Raw genomic sequence first — 20,605 nt, 5'->3', positions numbered from 1 at the left:
TTGGGTAGTCATATATTAAAATAAAAAGGAAAATGATGTACACATTTAATTTATATGGGTGTTTTTAACTGGCAGACTGATATGGAAATTGGAGATAATATTGATTTTATGACAGAATATCTTTGAAACTGAGCTGAACCAGAGACAGAGTGATTCAATCATCCTTGCTTCCAATTCATTTATTGTTTTAATTTAAAATATTTAGAACCAAGTAATTACACATTGTGCCCTATTATATCATAATAGCTTGAGTTCACATATAATTCTACTATAATGATCTACTGTATGTTTAGAATCAATACCGGTAGCGACTTCCCTGCACGCAGTTCCAGTGTATTATTTTCAGATATATGAAAAAATTATATGGTTGTGTATATTATAATAAATTCACAGCCAAAATTGTCCTTTTCTTTTTCTTTTAATGTCTTAAGTCACATTAAAGTTGAACACATTAGGAAAAAAAAATAAATATTTAAATTATCAAATTTAAGTGCCACCACCTGCATTTCATTATCAAGTCTCTAAGTTTATTTCTAAAATATATAAAAAATTTGAAAAATCATATAGCTGCCAAAAATAGATTTCCGATGCAGAAAAGTCCACAATAACTACATACGAATTTCAATGCCTGCTGGTGTTCCAGAAAAATAAGGTGAAAATAATACAGTTCTCCATGTACAAACGATTAAACATTTCCTTGCTTCAGATCCAGAGATTATCTTGATCAACCATAAAATCAGTTTTCTGTATCAATTTCTCCCTATAAAAAACCATTTCTGGTATTCTGAATTGGAACATGGTCGTAACAAAGGTGCTGGGTATCCATTTTCTACATTAGATTCAGCTTGTAGACATTTCTGGGTCTGCTTATGTATTAAAACTCCATCCTACAAAACAATAAATAGTTTTTATAATATCTGGTAAAGACAAAATAACCATAATAAGAGTTAAAATTCCCATTTTAAACTTTATTAACTTCACAAAAAGACAAGTAATAAAGAACAGAATTCCTGCTAGATCATTTAGTGTTCACATTAACAAAACCCGTTGTGGGTTCGTGCTCACATACTTTATTATTAAATTAACATCATGTTAATTCAATTTTCATAAAGAGTTGTAAGTAGTGATTTGGATCAACATATATCTATAGATAACAATAACACCATTATACAAAGGAGAGAATCATATAGGTCAGCATCAGCTAGAATTAGAATTTTTGACCAAGGAAGACCGTATATGCTGCTCTGCAGGAAATCTGCTCTGTGTATCCTGTTATATACATAGACCTCATTTTTATAGGAGAATTTGCAGAGTGCAGGGGATTCTACTGTATCTTCCAAAGGTTCTAATGCTTTCATCAAAATGATGAAAGTAGAGTCATGCTGTAAATCCTGCCCTTTTCATACATGCGGGTAATGTCAGAAAACATGTTCAGAACACATGTACAAAAAAGAGAACCTCTGCCACAATAGCACAAAACTATTGTTATTTGCCCTCAGCCTTTGGCAGATGTGTCTGATTCCAGCTCCCATGCAATATTATAATGAGTCATCGCTGGTCAAGATGGGAGGAACATACATTTAATCAGTCAATCAATCAATCAATCAATACTGATCTACTTATAAGGAACTAGCATTCCTTGATCATGAAATGCAATTTCTCCAAAGAGAAACAGCCATTAAAACTATTCCTTTTTTATTATTCATCTCAGACAGTGTTTAGGAGTAGGTAACAATAACCTTAGATTTGGAGATGCAATTCAGAGGTATGAACATTCACTCATTTGGTTAAGTGCTACATTTTGCAATGTTTTTGCTTGAAATGTATAAAACTGTCAATATAAGCTCATAGTGACTGCAGGTTGTCAAAGCTGCACATGCCTTTCTTGGCTACTTCCCAAGAATATGGAATTTATCAAGACATCAAGAGTTGCTAAGAATAATTAAAATAAGAATTATACCATGGAAAATTGGAAGGGGGATTGTCAATATCTGAAGTACGACATTTGGACACAGGCAAGAAAGCAAATTTTCAAGCAATTGAACATTTAATCTTTTTTTTTAAAGCAGTTGCTTAAATATTTATCTTCCTCTTTTTCCTTTTCCTTTAAAAAGCCATCGTTACATAAAATGCTAGAAATTGCTAGCTCACCAATTTAATCTATATGGTCTGGTAATGATCTTTTTATTTCTCACTGCTATTGCTGTCATTGTTATTTCTTTATATTAATAAAGAAAAACAAAAACAGTATTTTTAAAAACAGATATGTTTGTCCTGCTTTTTGAAGTACAAATATCAATGGTTATAGGAAATATAGGAAAAGAGGATGAAAGAATATACAGCACCGAAGCACCCACCTAAAATTTATTTTTATTTATTTTAGGAAATTCATATTGCCACCTATTCGCACATGGCGACTCAAGGCAGCTTACAGGAATATAAAAACCTCATATATAGAACAATAAAAGTGAATGCTCACATTATAAATTTATAATTCAATAAATAATATAATATAATATAATATAATATAATATAATATAATATAATATAATGGCAGGAGTACCATTTTACTGTAAACAAAAAGTATCATTCAGTACAAACTTCTAATGTTTAATAGCCCATTCCTATTGCAGCTTAATATTTGTTAACAAATTTGACTATTCTTACCTCTCTAAGAATAAATTTCTGATTTTCAGGAATATTTTGGATACTATCTTCACATAAGTACATTTTCAAAAAATCAGTTCCTGGATCAACAGCTGCACAGACTTCTGGTTGACGAGTATTATAACGTATTTCATTGTGGGAGGTATACTCAAAAAACTGTTATTCCCAAAATAAAAAGGTAAGTAAATCTCTGTTAAACTTCAACTATGCATTTCTATGATCAAAAGCATTGTGAACAGAAGGATAGTAAAAATATAAAAAACCATCTCTAGACTAAATCTGAAATTCATCAGATAATAATTACAATGACATTTATCTACTTGGAAATTTTATATGGGCATCTATGTTTTATAAAACAATCCTTGACAGCTAACAATTTCGATATTACAAATATTGAAAACATGAGATTAAAACTTCAACAAAGGATCAACATCACAACACTACTCTCCAAAATTACCAATAAAGCTGGGTTCACCTCTCATTCTTAGGGAAGATCAGGTCTTAATGGCCTTTTGGTAGAGAAAGTGCTTATATCCTGGGTCCCACCAGATGACAACACTAAACAGAAAGGACTGGAGCAAGCTTACTTTATCCAATGTAGTGAGACAGGTAAATGTCCTCAGAGAGAGGCAATCCCATAAATAACCTGACCTTCAGCCATACAAGGTTTTAAATGTGATAACCAGCTCTTTGCAAAGAAACTTGTAAAGAAACTAGGAGTCAGTGCAGATTGGGAAGTAGTGGTATAACATAAATGAATTGTGGGTCACCCAGAATATATGTGTTGCTGCATTCTGGATCAGTTGAAATTTCCAAGCAATCTTCAAGGGCAGCCTCATGAACAGTGCATTGCAGTAATCCAAACAAGAAGTGACTAGATCATGAGTCATAATAATCAGGGACCCCAAATCCAGGAATGGGTGGCATTGGCGCACAAGATGATTTTATACAAAGGGTCTCCACAGCCATCTTCTTTGAGAAGGTGCTAGTCTGGGAGAACCCCCAAGTTACACACTAACACATGGAGAATGCACCCTATAAAGAGTTAAAGATGACCCCAAACCCTAATGCAACTCCATCTTGTTAGGTTTTCTGTGCCAGCACTGGATCAGATCCATAGTTGCCACGAATTTCCATCTAGCCCAATGAAGGCAGATTGAATTCAGTCAAGGGAACTCCATTACTATTTCAACCATAGAATCAAGTTCAGGCAGAAAAGCCACTATACAGTACAATGAGGGAGGGAGGTAAACAGCAGCTCATAAATGGGTTTTTTAGAGCCCAATTTCATAAACAAGACCTCACACTCTCTTATGTTTGAGGCAGTACCACTAAAGGCTATTAGAAACTCCAAGATGACTAAAACCACACCCATATCTTTATCTTCAAGTGTTTTTAAAAATATTTGCTTTATTAAGTGAAAAATCCTCTTAAAAATCGTATTTCTTTCCGAAATAATTGTTCTGTATTTGTACTCTGACTATCACTGCTATTGTTCTGTGAAATGCTGTAATTGTCAGTCTTCTCAAGTGGATCTTAGGGGCAGAATTTATAAGGAGCTGACCAAACCCACTAAGAAGAACCTTAGTCCAACTTTCCAATACATATGCACACCCATATTCCTTGAACTTCTGATTACAAAGCAAGACTAGGTTTAATATGGGTGGTTATGCTCAAAACTGAAACGTTTTGGTACAGTTAGATGAGAAGAAATAACAAGACCATGCGTTTAGAAGGAGAAAACTATTATCTGACACTTGAATAGAAAGTAATACCTTACCTGATTTTGTCCCATGCCATGACATGGATATAATATGACTTTGTGTCCTGTAATTTCATGCTCGCTGGGAGGATTGTAATCAAAGCAATAATTTAGCATTCCTCTATTCTTCAGCTAAGAGGCAAAAAAGGCTATTAAAATATATCATTTTAATCCAAACATCCCAGTGTGTGTGTGTGTGTGTGTGTGTGGTGTGTATGAGAGAGACAGACAGACAGGGAGAGGGGGAGAGGGAAAGGGAGATGGGTGGGTGCATATAAGATTCACAATATAACTGCCTACTGAAATAATTATTGTAGTTTGTTTATTCTAATTATTATTATTATTATTATTATTATTATTATTATTATTATTATTATTATCATTATCATCATTATTATTCATTTAATGCTTGTTGAGAATGTATTAATGTCTCAGGCAATACTTTGCTAGTATTATGCTGTAAACACAGAATTTCCCACTAAAAACCACTGCAGCATGAACTGATCTTTTATTTATAGTGAACTCAAAATGTCAGTCCCAAGAGTTACATAAAAGCGAGAAAATTTTCCCTTCAAGGAAATTTATGGTATGATCATCAGCACAGAATTTCACAACACAAGGATCTGCCAAGAACTGATAAAACTTGTATGGAAAAGGAACAATAATATAATGTTTGCCTGGAGAAGAGCTTTTCAGCAAAATGAAAGACAGCCTTGAAAACATGGATGGTGACCTCCTTGGCACACAGCAACAGGCAAACAAGCATACCCAGTTACATAGCATGCAACTAAATTTGATCAGCTGGACAAATTTGACTCAGGGCAAATTATAAGTATCGTGAGTGAACTATTGTCCCAAAGATGCTTTTCAAAAGGAAATTGGCCTTTGTTTTTTTCCTTGAAAACATTTCACTTCTCATCAAAGAAACTTCCTCAGTTCTGACTGAATAGTAGAGAATGGAAGGATTTATATTCTTTGCAGTCATCTGGTCATTAGCACTCTGAAGGTCAATTGTTAGAGTCATGCAAAGAATATAAATCCTTCCATTCTCCACCATTCACTCAGAATTAAAGAAGCTTCTCAGATGAGAAGCAAAACGTTTTCAAGGAAAAAACTAAGAAAGTCCAGTTGCTTTTCGAAAAGCACCTTTGGGACATGACGTGGATGATTGAGAATCTCCATAGACATGAATAAACTACTAGTCACTCACTGGTGCTCCAGATTTTCTTAGGCAGGCATAGACATGAAAGTATTTCCCAAGAAAACACCTTTCCTTTTATAGGAGAGTATAATCAGTATCGGGAATTATTTTAAATAAACTTCAAATCAGTGATGAAATGTAAAATTTGTTACTACCAGTTCTGTGGGCTTGGCTTGGTAGGGGGGAGGGGTTAATATGACTGAGTGGGCGTGGCCAACTTTTTATTATTATTATTTTTAAAACCATTTTTTCTACAACCTCTTCGGCTGAAGAGGTTGTTAAAAATGCTTTTAAAGCCTCTGACGATCCCAGCTGACTTGCCTGATCGGCAGAGGCTTTCTTTTTTTTTAAAAGCCTCTGAATAATCCCAGCTGACTTGCCTGATCGGCGGAGGCTTTCTTTTTTTTTTAAAGCCTCTGATGATCCCAGCTGAGCCACGTGATCATCAGAGGCTTTTTAAAAAACTTTTAAAAGCATTTTTTTCAGCCAAAGAGGTTGTAGAAAAAATGCTTTTAAAAATAAAAAAAGTCTCTGATGATCGCGCAGCTCAGCTGGGCAATGGGGGGGGGCAGGGATTTTTGCTACCGGTTCTCTGAACCACCCGCCTCCATCGCTACCGGATTGGGCGATCCGGTCCGAACCGGGAGCATTTCACCCCTGCTTCAAATGTGAACCTACAGCCAACAACAGGTAGTTGTGGGGTTTTTTGAAGAATTTTTTTTTTTTAAAAAAAACACATAAACATACAAAATATCTTTTCAGAACGAGCCATTGATCTGGTCATAAGTAGGTACAATTACTAATTCCTCTTTAACAAAAGCTTTTCCCAAATCCCCACTAATTATCATCTTTTTTAAAAAAAAGCAAAAAAATGTATCTAACATATTATTTTACACAAATCAATTACCTTTCTATTATTTCACCACAAATATTAATTTTCAAATAACACAACTTAATATTCTCTAACATTATTGCCATAAATTCTATCTAATTAAAAAAATTCTTAAAACCCATTACACTGATCTTAAAATCCTTAATTCAATATCATTTCAATTTCTTTTCTTTTTAATATGGATGGATATATCTTAAAAGCATAAATCATCTAAGTATTTATGCAGTATTTTAACTATTAGCATTTATCATCTTCATTTTACTATTTATCTCAACTTAACCCTTTTAATCACAACATAATCATCTCATTGTTAGTATTAATTCCAGTATGGTCATCTTTATTCTAAAGGTTTATCCCAGTATATAATCTTCATCTTAATCATCTTCTTTTGGCTGTTAATCACAGCATAAGCATCTTAAGTTTTATTGTTACACCCAGTATAATCATCATTTTTACTGTCAATCCCAGCATAATTATTTTTATCTTTACTGTTATACCCAGTATAATCATCTTATTTTATTGTCAAACCCAGCATAATTGTCTTTATTTTTACTGTTATACCCAGTAAAACCATCTTTGTTTTGCTGTCTATCCCAGCATAATCACCTTAGTTTGCTGCTTACCCCAGCATAATCACCTTTTTTAAAAAAAATATTTTACCATCCATCTATACATTACTTATTCATGTTCAATCACATTATCATTATCATCTTTGTAACAATTTAGCAAGAGGCTTAGTTCTTACTCCAAACACATCCTTATGTAAATTAATAAATTTCTGTTAATATATTCTGTTCCTCTCATATTCTAACTTTCTTCTTTATTTCAATTTTTTATATGTTATATCAAATTCTTCTCATATTCATATTCATTTTTATTCATCTATAAAAACCTCCTTTTTATTATTACTGTCCATCTTTACATTGCTTTATTTTTAATCACATTGTTTCTATCTTCTTTTTTCCAGCCGTGTGTATATCGTTCCTCATTTCCTTGTCTGTTAGCATATATTACATTTCAACTTCAATGTTCACAATTTAATTCTCCATGTCAATTTAGTTCTTTTTCTTACTTCTATTTCAACCAAATCACATCAATTTTCTTCTTTTGTTCCTGCGCCATTTGACTTCTTTTGTTCCTGCGCCAATTACTCCAATTGTAAGAGTTCCATTATATTTTCCCTTATTTTCCCCCCATCAAGCCGCCTTCAGACAAAGAAAAAACAGCTCCACCGCCAAAATCCCACCGTTGTTATCTGTAATATTCACAATGTTCCCAAACAAGGAGCAAGTTACAATGGTTTTTTTAAAAACCAGAAGGTGTCTCTCTACTATCCACAATTTTTAGTCATGCAAATCGCCATTTTGTTTCAATTATATAACGTTCCAGCTTGATTCTCTTCTTCTTCTGTATTCTAAAGATAATAATTCTTCTTTTTCTTCTTTTCTTTAAAATCCAATTCAAATTTAAAGCTTGTTCAATTTTGAACCAAGTCTCAATGTTTATTTTTCCAATTTAGTCTATTCAAATATCAATTTTCAGTCGGGTCTTTTTCTTTTCTTTTAAAAATTTCACCTTAAAATCTTCTATGCCCCATAGCTCTTCAGCCGCTGTTTAAGGCTAGAGGTCTAATAAATAAAAAATAACCATTATTCCAAACATTGTTTCAAGCCTGGGTTGGTTGTCACTCACCCGGCTTCAAAGAGCATCATTCTTTTCCGCTTTCCTCCTGCACATCATTTGCCCGGCTTGTCCCAGTTTTGTGGCAGTCGCCATGGCTGCTGCTCCCCACCGCCGACTTGCAGAGAGTTCCCTCCGACCTCCGAGGAACTTGCCTGTTCCTCTTGGTCGTCCGAGGCACCTCTCTTCCTCCCCATCCCTGCAGGACAGTTCCGGTCCGAAGACCCATCGACGGCGGTTCGGCAGTCGGGGTTTTCGCGGGGCTCATCAGAGCCTGCTATTTCCCCAACTGTCTCGCCACGACATCAAACCGGAAGTCCAACAGGCAGAGTTTTTATTTTGGTCATAGACAAGCATAAGACAACATAAAACTGTAAGGATATAAAACTTGCAATCATTTTAGCAACTTTACAGCTCTAATGTTGCAGTGCTAACATTAAACTATTTCATGCAATAATGTTTAAAACATAAAACTAATAGAGAACAATAAATATGTAAAACTATTAGAGAATCAAATTATATAATACAGTATACTATATTTACTAATTATAATATTTTAATTTTTTATTTTTTTTAATTTTAATTTGATTTATATGCTGCCCTTCTCCGGAGACGCAGGGCGGCTTACAATGCGTTAAGCAATAGCCTTCATACTTTTGTATATTTATACAAAGTCAGCTTATTGGCCCCACAAACTGGGTCCTCATTTTACCTACCTTAGAAAGGATGGAAAGCTGAGTCAACCTTGAGCCTGGTGAGATTCGAACTTACAGTAATTGCAGACAGCTGGTGTTAATCACAATGCTTTTTAGTCTGCTGAGCCACCAATATAAATACAAGTCACCCTTGACATATGACCATAATTGTGATGGAAATTTCCATCGCTAAGCAACTGCAGTTTGCAACATGTAACCGCATTGCTTAGTGACTGCCTCTTGGAAGATCCTAGTTGCTGTTATAACTCCAGATGCGCAGGTTTTTAAGTGGGAAGTGGAAGGCATCCCAAATAAGTAGCACAGGGGGTATTGCAGTGTAGTGGGGAGGCTAGGGGAAGCCCGGTGCAGGCCACACATGAATTGGGAGTTACTGCAGTGTGGCATGAGTTCAGGGAAACAGGATGCATGCATATGTGCAAACATGGAGAGACCAGGGAAAGAATACACTGTGGCTTGGAGCTTCTTACCACACTGTGGTTCTGGAGCTGCAAGAAGCACCTGACCCAAAGCAAGACGTCTCAGATACTTCTGGAAGTGTCAGCCACCCCCAGCCCACCCCAACAGTGTGGCACAAAACTGCTGTGCCCCAGCAAGTTCCAACAACATGGCCCAAAGTCACCATGCCCCAGGAAGCACAAAGAGGTTTCTTGGTGTACCATAGCTGGTTGTACTTGTGGCTAGCATCTGGTTGTTTGCTGCTGAAAATTAGGATGCTCCACTAAGCTGGGAACCAAAAGCCATTTTTATTCTTTCCAACCCAACAGAAAGTTAGATAGAAGATTATATGATGGGAGTTTGGACTCTGTTGTTTGTATGTCCTCCTTCTCAACACGACAGCTATCTAAAAACAAACAGTGCAGGACCAAATAAAGGGGGAAATCCTCTGAATTGTTACAGGTGGACAACAGTTTAGAAAGCTGTCAATTACTCTATTCTGAAGCTTCTCTTCCTAGTCACATGACCCTGAGTGGAGCTGCTTGGAAAGAATCCAGAAAGCATGCTCAATATCAGGGTTCTCTAAAGTGGTCACTATTGATCCTGAAGGATTGGTAGGACTATTCAAACAGCTGATATTGTTATTTATTTAATTATTGATAGTAATATTACTTAAAATAGTACTTATTAAATTATTTTCATATAATCAATGTTTAGGGATCAATGAACAAGCTGAAACTTCATGAAGGTGTCCATGAACTAAAAAGTATGGGGACCACTGCTCTATTTTTTCTCCCTACTTTAGAGTTAAAATGTACTTTTATATGAATCTACCAATTATCATCAACATCATCATCATTTAGCATTCATATACCTTAAAGAAGAGGTCTTCAAACTTGGCAGCTTTAAGACTTGTGGACTTCAACTCCCAGAATTCTGGCTGGAGAATTGAAGTCCACAAGTCTTAAAGCTGCCAAGTTTGAGGAGCCCTGTCTTAAAACCACACTAAAGCAGCAATTACAATTATTATCCCAATGGAGATCCATACTAAGAGATGCTGACTTACCTAAGGCTTCCTAACAGGTTAATGGCAGAAGTGTAATTGTACCTGAGGACTTTTTGACTCCCTTACACTGTGTCTTTGCTACTGTAAGGATTTATTAATTTATTTATATTTATGTTCATTTATTTCTACCATTATAATGGCAAAGAAAAAGAAACAAAACATAGTTTTTTGTTAATCACTCACGGTAAAAACTTTCCCAGAAAATCAGTACAGTATATAGAGCAACAAATTTTCCACACTGTTTTTGGCAAACTGACATACAGATAGTCATTGACTTACCATCATTTATTTATAACGGCACTGAAAAAAGTGACTTAGAACCATTTTTCAATTTACAACCATTGCATCATCCCCATGGTCATGTGATCAAAATTTGGACTCTTGACAACTGGCATGAATTTATGACAACAGCAGTATCCCAGGGTTCTGTGATCAGCTTTTGCAACCTTCTGACAAACAAAGTCAATGGGAAAGCCAGATTCACTTAACAGCCGTGTTACCAACTTAGCAACCACAGTTGTTTCACTTAGCAATCATAGCAACAAAGTGGGGTAAAATTCACTTAACAACTGTTTTGCTTAGCAACAGAAATTTTGTGCTCAATTCCGGTTGTAAGTTGACTTGTACCTTTTCTATTGCATCAGGTTGAGCGACTATGCAAAACCCCAAATGTTGTTTACCCCAGTATGTTTAGGAGGCTAAAATCCATCTACCCAGTAATATTATTTGCAATTCTCAGGACTGTTTGTTTAAATAATTCTACCTGTCTATCTTGAAAGTGTGTGAAGACTTGAAAATTCCCTTATCAAGAAGGGTTTCACTTACCATCCCAAAGAAGCCAGGTCTGTCCTCTGGGACATGAAGTTCAGGATAAATATTCTCTAAGTACCATTTAAAATCCTTACACTTGAGCTTCTCTCGAAGCAGTTTTCTTTCTGTCACATCTCCATAGGGTTCCTAATGTGAAATCCCAGAGTAAAGTTTCAATAGAGAACAAATTATATACAGTATTCCAGAGAGGTAAATAAGATCCTAATACAATGAATTTTACTTTGAGTGTCTCACACTTATGCAATTTATAAATTATTAAGGTGAAGATAGCCCACTAACTCTATATTAAATAAATTACCCTAGTCAGCAATTATTTGAATAAATACATCAGCATTAAGTTTTGGCCCCCAGGACTTCAGTTATTAGAATTATAATATTCCTATCCAATTATTTATGTTACTGTGCCTGCATGCTCTTCATTAAAAAAAAAGCCTATCATTTTTCAGGCTTCCAAGTGAGCATTCAAAATGATGATGCTTTAAGCATTTGACTCATTAAAGTTGATGCAATTCATAAGGCATAATTTTTTCCAATGTGCAAAAATCTGAAAAACAACAGAAAGAAAGTACAGCATCCTAGTGTGAGGTCTGCAGAATGCCCAAAACATTTTCTATATATTAACAGTTATATAACAGTTATATAACAGTTATATATTAACTTGTTATTCATGAGAAATATTCTAATTCAAATGGGCAACATTTTAATATATATATTCCTCTGGACTAATAACTTTTCAATGTTCAGTATGTAATGTGGAAGAAAATTAATTAAGGCAAATCAAATTAATACGAAATGTTAAGAAATGTATTTTTATAAATTAAGTTACCTACACAAATATTATACTTTTATTTTGCAACATTTATTCTGTCCTATTATAATTCATCTGAATTTTGCAAAATCAAACCTTGGAAACTGTACTTATCTCAACACCTTCAAACTATTTAAGAGCTATATTTTCTTCCATATATAAACTTACTTTTAAAACTGTAAGGGCTAGAAATTGCTGGCCTGAGTTCCTCCAAAACATAAGCATATACACTATTCTGCCTATATTTTTCTGTACTCGTCCTGCAAAATTTCAGCATTTGCACTGTTCTTTTTGTTTTCTTGTTATATTTTTAGACTCATCTCTTTATTTTCTAAGAATCTAAATTTAGGCTCTCAGCTTTTCAAGAAATTTATTTTATCTTCTATACTTATGCCGACAGTAAACTTACCAAGCGTGCATGTGGATTTCTGTGGTAATAAAGTTCTTTGTATGAATCCATCCATACTTCGGCAGCCCGAACAGAGTTAGCTAAAGCTTTTGCACGTGAATATGGAGCTTGCTTTGGAAAAACATGCCCTACGTGAGAACAAGGATGGATTTCAAGACTTCCTCCACATTGCCAGATCTAAGAACAAAATCAAAAAGCAGATCTGTTATATATGCACTACTGTGCGTTCTTGTAGAATGCCTTCACCCATGTAGTAGCTGTTGAAGAAAGTTCTGTATCTCTATGGTCTGGAAAACTAATCCTGCTCCTACTTCATTTCATCAACTCAAGAGATACTTTGGAGACATCTTATACATTTGCATTTGAATACAGACAAAAGTATCATGTGTCAACACTCTCAACTAATTATTCCTTTATTTGAAAATTGATTTACCCATGCACTGTCCAGAATATACCATGAACAATGTTGATTGTGTTTCATGTCGCTATATCCTAAACTTGGAATTTTTTTCCTCATGGGTTTTGTACTTGTCAACTTTTAAATGAGATATGTAATACAGGTAGTCCTTAGGTTAAGACAGGAATTAGGACCAGGATTACCATCACTAAGCAATGCAATCATAAAACATGATATTATGTGACCACATTGTGTAATAATGACAAACCTGGGAGTCCAGATTCCTGGTAAGTGAGAAGTGACACAGTACCAAGTAAGGAGTGTGTGTGTGTGGGGGGGGGGGTTGCCACAGTGAGGTTGAAGAATGTCATGATGGGAGCCAGAGGAGGGAATGAAAGGCCTGGCACAGGCTGTACACGAATGCAGAATGTGACCTTCCCTGCCAGTTTCCACATTGATTTTATTTGTGGGAAGCTGGCAGGGAAAACATACCATGAGGCAGACACTGCAACTATTGTAAGCACAAGCCAGGTGTCAAGTGCCTGAATTGAAATTAAATGACTGTGGAAGCACAGTGATGGGTGAAATTTCAAAGACTGGTCATAAATACGGTACTTCTTGTTCAGCACAATTGCAACTCTGAATGGTCGTTGAATGAGTGGTTGGTTAGCAAGGATTATTTATATACATGTTGCTTTTAACACAATTAAAACTAGCCTTGAAAGGGAAATACAGGAGACACAAGCAAAATCATTAATAGATAGTCCTCACTTTAAGAACCACAACTGGGACCAACAACTGTGTCATTAAGCTATGTGGTTGTTAAGTGAAGAATCACATGACTTCAGTGAACATGAATTCTGTTGGAGTTGTTAAGCAAGAAATCACATGACCATAACTGTTGATTTTACTGTTGGCTTCTCCATTTATTTTTCTTGAGGGAAGCTCAAGAAATGGCAGTGAAGCTCACAAATGGCAATCAAAGGATACTGCAACTATCATAAATGCATGCCAATTATGAAGCACCTGAATGGAGACTCCATGGCCATAGGGAAATTGTGACATTTGGAAGTTAAAGGACTGGTGGTAATAATTTCGCACTATTGTAATTTTGAACAGTCACTAAACACTAACTTTGTGGTCAGAATTGCACATATACATCAATAGATTATCATGAAGGACACTTAAGATAAAGGAGATAAGAGAAGTTACCAGGCATTTTATAGAATTAAATATTTATTAGCTAATGTTTGCATTGAATGCATTCAATTAGTTATTATCAAAAAGCATCCAATTAAACTTGCAACAGACTGAAGAATTACAACATGTATTAGTTTTTCTTTGAAACAAGATGTAATACAATTTCTTAAGCACTCCATGTTGCAAATTCCAGAAAACATCCAGATAAGCATTTGCCTCAATATCTGAGAACTAAATTTGTGGATATCAAGGCTTAAGGTAGATGCAAGTAGAAACTGAAAGTTTGAAAAGACTTCCCTGCATAATGTAAGTTTTCAAGAAGCATGGAAGGTTGGCAGTACTGGTTTTTTGCATTTTCCCCCATAATTGTATCAGAAAAGAATCTCAAGTTCAAAACATTTAACTCTGGTATTCTGAGATCCTTTTCTGTTCTCTACCTTTAAGTCTGGGAATTAGAAAATATTTTGCCATAAACCTAAATTATTTATCTAGGTCAAGCTTGATCAATTTTCACACTACCTAAATGAGCTTCACTTATGATGAATTACAAACTCTTGTGTCTGGATGTTACATTATGTAAAAGGAAGTCTGCTATACAGTACTTCTATCCCATTAATTTTAAAGATGGATGATATGCATCTATCAGAGTTTGGCTGATCAGCAAATACCCAATAAAACATTTGGACTACTAAAATAAGATGTTATGGCTGCTTAATTCCAGGTAACAGAGGCAGAATAAATACTTGAATCAAACTTGAAATTCATCATAATAAGAAACTGTTTTATTAACCTACTGACTATATCACATATTATTTTCTTTGAAAATATTACTTTCCAAGAAAAGAACAAAGTGAGACAATATGAAGGGGAATGGGTTCTAGGAAGATAGCAATAGCATTTAGCACTAGCACTTAGATTTATATATCACTTCATAGCCCTCTCTAAATGGTTTTACAGAGTCAGCATATTGCCCCCAACAATCTGGGTCCTCATTTTACCGACCTCGGAAGGATGGAAGGCTGAGTCAACCTTGAGCTTGGTGAGATTCGATCTGCCAAACTGCTGGCAGCCAGTGATCAGCAGAAGTAGCCTGCAGTACTGCATTCTAACCACTGCGCCACCGCGACTCAAGCTCCTGGCAAGACTCCCAAAATCATTACTTACCCGAAATGAAAATTCAAGGTTTTCCCCTCCCCAGACTTCCATTCCTGTGTCGTATGAGCCAAGATAGTTAAAATAATTCTTGTTCACAGCAAAGAGTCCACCAGCCATAGTTGGAGATCTAACAGAGGAAAACAACTCCAGAATTAATTGACAACCCAAATCTTACCAAGTTAGTATCACATGTGAATCCATGTGTAAATATCATCCTTAGCAGTATAATATGAAGAATACATCTGTTTAACAAAATTTAATTGCTCTGTGGCTCAGAATGAAATAACCAATGCTGTAGTCAAGTTTTACTCAGAAAACAGGAAGGAAGCCAAACAAGACAAACTGGTCAAAAATCATTGTGAAATCCCTTTGCAGAAAGATGGTCAGCAAATTAATTAATTAATTAAAGTAAGTAAGAAACACAATAATAGAATTGTTTAGCAAGCTTTGATTTATTTTTCAATTAGTAAATCTAAATTGTTTAATATTTGAAATCAATAAAGCAAAAGTGAAGAAACTATGACCTTCAAAATATTGTTGAACATCTCTCAGCATCCTGAGATATTATAAAGATTAAAAGTCAATACAAACTACACAAAATACAAAAAAGATTTTTAAAAAAAAATTGTGAGAAAAAAAAAGAAAAGACAAAGAAAGAAGAAAGTAACTTCCTTCTTTATACTAACAAGTAAAAACAATTTTAGTAATTTAGCCCATCTCTAAATACCACATAATCTCTCTTTTTCCCCGAGCTCATTTACTAACTAAAAAAAAACCCAGAATCAAAATGCTTCATCAATTATTCCTAGTTGGCAAAAAACATATAATTAATTTCTTTCTTTAGCCCTGGACGAAAAAGCCAACCCTGTATTCCTTCCCTAGGTTTTTAAAAACATTCTGTAACTCCTTCAAAAAAAAGTTCTGGAGCTAGCTTGCTGTTCATCTGTTTCAAGCAAAAGTTTTTCAAGTCTTTAAAAATATATTCTCTAAGTCCAATGTGCAAAGTTTATCCTTTTGCTTATTACTTCTTATAAAGTCTTTCAAAACCTTACCAGAACTTTTTGCACATTCAATAAAAAAAATGTATACAAATTTCTGATTCAATATCTGTGTATCTCCTTTAGGAAATGAGTCATCGACCAGTTTCATTTGGGTTACATTTTAAGCCCTTCAAAATGGTTTCACAAACATCCAATAGCTTGTTCTTCTATAATTTCATTGCAACATGCTCTGTCCATTTTGTCAATAAGTTCATCCACTTTGTCATGAAGCTTAGTGAAAAAATGAAAAACTTGTAATAAAGATTTCAGCTCCATTTTTTTTACCCTTATCCTTTGACTCCTTCAAGTATCCAATGTTCAAAGCATCACCATATTCCCATGAGAAAATTTCTTAATTAATTCAAGGCTACAATTCCAAATCCCTTTGGCCCCTAAATCTGTTGTTAACTTTTCTAAAATCTATACACTAAGAACCCTTTTGCTTTATAGTCAAAAAGGTCATATATTTTCAAACCTTTTAAAATAAAATTCATATCATTATCCTCTAAGGAAGAGGAACTCACTGATAGATGGAGAAAAACCTTGCCAGTTTGAAAGGTCTTAATATTAGTATTTTTATAATATACAATAAAAATAATAATAATGAAAGAGTGCTTAAGAAATGGGATTTGGGCAAAACTAAAAAAAGCTGTCTGTAAAAAGCTGCTTTGTGAGTGTGAGCTTCATGAAATCCCAAATTCCAGCCATTCCATTCATAAACTGACCATAAACTGACAATGTCCAGAATCTATTCACAAGGAGCAGTTGTCCAGAAGGTCACATGGATACTCTTTACAGTCTCTCTTTCTGGAGAAGTTTCATTAATCCAGATCCAACATTCAGTCACAATTTCCTAGCAAAAGTTGTTCTGCTAATAAGCGGTGTGTCAGCTCACCATAGCTGCCATAGGAAGTCTCCACATACTGACTAGATTTTTGTGGGTGCAGTAGCTCAGTAACAATCAAAAGGGTACTGTTTACTAATTCCTGGAGTAAGGTACAAGGTATAAAATTACATCAGCCTGCCCCATTAGATATGAAAGAGCAGGCATGTTGTAGCTACCATTGACTATTGGTGAGTACCAGGAAAAGTGAATATATTAAAATTCCAATATTCCTCCAAGCAAATTAGGAGAAAGTAAACATGGCATTTTCATGGGCAATTAATAAGCAGTAACATGATAGCAATGATTTGGCAGGCTTTGGTAAAAGTGCAACTAGAAATGCATATTTTAAATTACAAGTTAAATGAAGCAGACACGCATTAAAAAGAGAAAATGTACAGAAAACTGAAGAAGGAAGTGTCATACTACGTGAAGTATATGAATTAATTTATTATTTATTTATATTCCCATTCCCCTGAAAAAGTCTTTCTTAAAACTATTTTCTGTAAAAGAACAATGTTTCCTAGAGAATTTAAAGATTTTACACCTCACCAAAATGAGATTAGCCCACCCCACTCATGCCAGCAGAAGAGGTCTGCTACAAACTACATCTGCTAAAGAATTTTGGCAGTGGGGTCAAGAAGTCTTTTTCTCAGTGGTCCCAACTCTGTGGAACATTCTACCAGCAGAAGTGAGAACTGTTCTCACTGTTTTGGCCTTCTGGGGGAGTATTAAAACTTGCTTTTGTGGGTTGGCTTGGGGTCACAAGGAGGATGCTCAAGGAGGTGGTTAGTGGGATGAGAAGACCTTATCCCTGTACCATTTTCTTGGTTCTGGTTTCTTGCATAATTTAAAATTTTAAATGTGTGTACTTTTAATTTTTTTAATTGCTTTTGTACTTATTATGTTCTGTAAGCAGCCCAAAGTTGCCCTATATGGTGGGCATATAAATTTAATAAATAAATAATGCAGCATTGGAAGACAATATGCTTTCAATTTCAACAACAGTTAAAGCCCTCTATCTTTTTCTTCAACATTTATTTTTGAAAATGAATTTTCAGCACTTACTGCAACCAAAACTAAATATCAAAATAGGCAGAAGTTGACTATTATGCTGACTCTGACTTTAACAAAAGTTACAATTGTTCATGAAATATATCATTATGAGCAAATTCAGACATCCCATTAAAATTTATAATTGATGTGTTAACTATTCAGCAACTATTCAGCAATTATCATTCCTATTATAAATTATAATCAGTGCATAATTTGTGTAATTTATTATAAGCCTCATAATTTATACCACGAGAGATAAAGTACTGTACTGTCAAGCAATAGACTGTTTTGTATATATATGGATTACTCATTCTTATTACCAACCACTAAAATAATAATTTGTTTTCATGATTGCACATGTTATAGGTTTTTTTTATTTTATAGAAATTTATGGTATACATTTTTTATAAAGCTACAAAGTAATTTTTACAAAAGCTTTATGAAGTTAAATGGAATTGGAATGCTTCAATGTGCGTATTTTGAGTTATTGGGGAACTTAACCTTACAATCTTCTAAGACTTATTAATCATACTAACCATACAAGGAAAAAAAACAAAAATAGTATTTTATGTACCTTTTAAAAAAAGACATGATGGGGATAAAAAAGTAGGAGAACTAATAAATCTGTTTTATTTTGATCTTTGCAAAAATTGAAAGCAGACTTGAACATCAGTCCCACTGAGATCTTGAAATGCTATCAAGATTACAGAGATGTACAAATCATATGAAGAAAGTTAAAGCAATAATTATGTTCAAGTAGGATTTGGATGGAAAATCTGTTATGCTTTTGATGTTGCTGAACTACAACTCTCCACAGCCTTACAAAGCAGGGTCAGTGGTCAGGAATGAAGAAAGATGCATTACTTTCTGCTTCTATGGACTTCCTTATTTTTCGCTGAAGATATTTTGCTTCTCATCCAAGAAGCTTCTTCAGCTCTGACTGGATCACCAGTGAGAGCTGAAGAAGCTTCTTTGATGAGAAGTGAAACATCTTCAAAGAAAAACAAGGAAGTCCAGTTGCCTCTTGAAAAAGCATCTTTGGGACAACCATGACCTGGGATGACTGTGAATATCCACAGACACATATTTGAAGCAGCTATATTATTCTAGCCACTATCTAAAAGCTGCTTTATTTAACATCCTTTGTGGCTAACACTTTCACTATCTTATTACTCCTTGCAACTTTCCTCAGTCTGAGATTTTCTTGTTTTGGGTAGAGGAACTATTAACCTGTTCCCTGCAAATGGCATAAGTTATATAATTTAAGAACCAAAATAAGTTAATAAATAATAAAAATAATACCATAGACTTTTTGAAGTCTGCTGGCAACACCTTATTCACAGAGAGGGGCAGACACCCTCCTACTCTCTTGTTCTCTAAAGGAGCCAGGAAGAGCAGAGATACAAAGCACAAGGGCAGTGAGTCAGTCTCTCTGAGACTACCCCATCTCACAGGGTTATTGTTGCAGGGAAAATAGGAGGCAAGAACATTGTGTATGTTGCCTCGAAGTGAACATAAAACAAAGGCAAGATATAGATCTAATTTTTAAAAATGCTATAAAGTATTCTATCTACATCGATATCCACGACAAGAAGGGTGTCAAGTAGCATCTTATCAGACCCTGCCCATGAAGTCATTTTTTGGGTAAAATATTACATTGAATGGTTGCAGTGGCCAAAGAAAAAAATCACACAACTTAATTCTTCCAAAAAGGGAGCTTATCATTCTGAACGTCCATAGACAAGACAGCTTACTAATGGAATAAGGAAGAAGTAAAGCCACTTTTCCTACCTTACTGCCATATCTAGGCGTGAATGCGGGTTGTGCCCTTCTCCTGTCAAGTTTACTTTTCATCTTGTTCCCTCAACATCCCAGCATATCCATTTACTGCTTTTTTTCAGATCTGCACTGTGGATCTGTACTATAAACCAAGGGGCACACCCACACACATAATGTTTAAGAGAAATACAATGTTTAAAACTGTGTAGATAGAATCTATTTGAATTATGACATTGATAGAACCAAAAAAAAAAACCTGAGACAAAATTTGAATAAAATATTTAAAAGATACATCTTTGCTGCTGTTTAATTTTTACCAATGCTGTTTCCTATACTGTTAAATATTTTATTTACAATGATGTGGTTATATAGCATTATTCTTCAAAAATTATTAATGTTCCTCACCAGGTTGGAGCATGTGTGCAATTCAGCTGCAGAATATATTCCACAGAAACACCTTACCTCAAAAATAATATTTCTAGTCCCATAAAGTGTTCTCTCTTCCCATTCCTTAAGCTATCCAAGGAAAGCATCTATTTAATTATTAATCTGCTTCTGAATAAGACTGGCAAAAATCCAGTCTTCCAAAGGCTGTAAATGTGCCAACAGTTTTAGATTAAGAAACATC

General features: G+C 34.7%; 1 protein-coding gene across 1 annotated transcript in view; it reads right to left on the bottom strand.

Moving 5' to 3' along the window:
* Positions 1 to 214: 214 nt before the first annotated feature.
* GALNT12 (polypeptide N-acetylgalactosaminyltransferase 12) overlaps positions 215 to 20,605 on the bottom strand; it is a 34,448-nt gene continuing 14,057 nt past the window's right edge. The window contains exons 5-10 of the mRNA XM_070940777.1: positions 15,229 to 15,346; positions 12,468 to 12,644; positions 11,245 to 11,376; positions 4,448 to 4,561; positions 2,668 to 2,823; positions 215 to 887 (exon numbers count right to left, since the gene is read on the bottom strand). Of these exons, the coding sequence (XP_070796878.1) occupies positions 750 to 887; positions 2,668 to 2,823; positions 4,448 to 4,561; positions 11,245 to 11,376; positions 12,468 to 12,644; positions 15,229 to 15,346 (835 nt within the window). The 3' untranslated portion in view covers positions 215 to 749. The remainder of the gene's footprint in view (positions 888 to 2,667; positions 2,824 to 4,447; positions 4,562 to 11,244; positions 11,377 to 12,467; positions 12,645 to 15,228; positions 15,347 to 20,605) is intronic.

Source organism: Pituophis catenifer, unplaced genomic scaffold (genome assembly GCF_029215685.1).
Source record: "Pituophis catenifer annectens isolate HBS135680 unplaced genomic scaffold, rPitCat1.0.hap2 SCAF_3, whole genome shotgun sequence".
Lineage (NCBI taxonomy): Eukaryota > Metazoa > Chordata > Lepidosauria > Squamata > Colubridae > Pituophis > Pituophis catenifer.
This window is presented reverse-complemented; position numbering and strand designations above follow the sequence as displayed.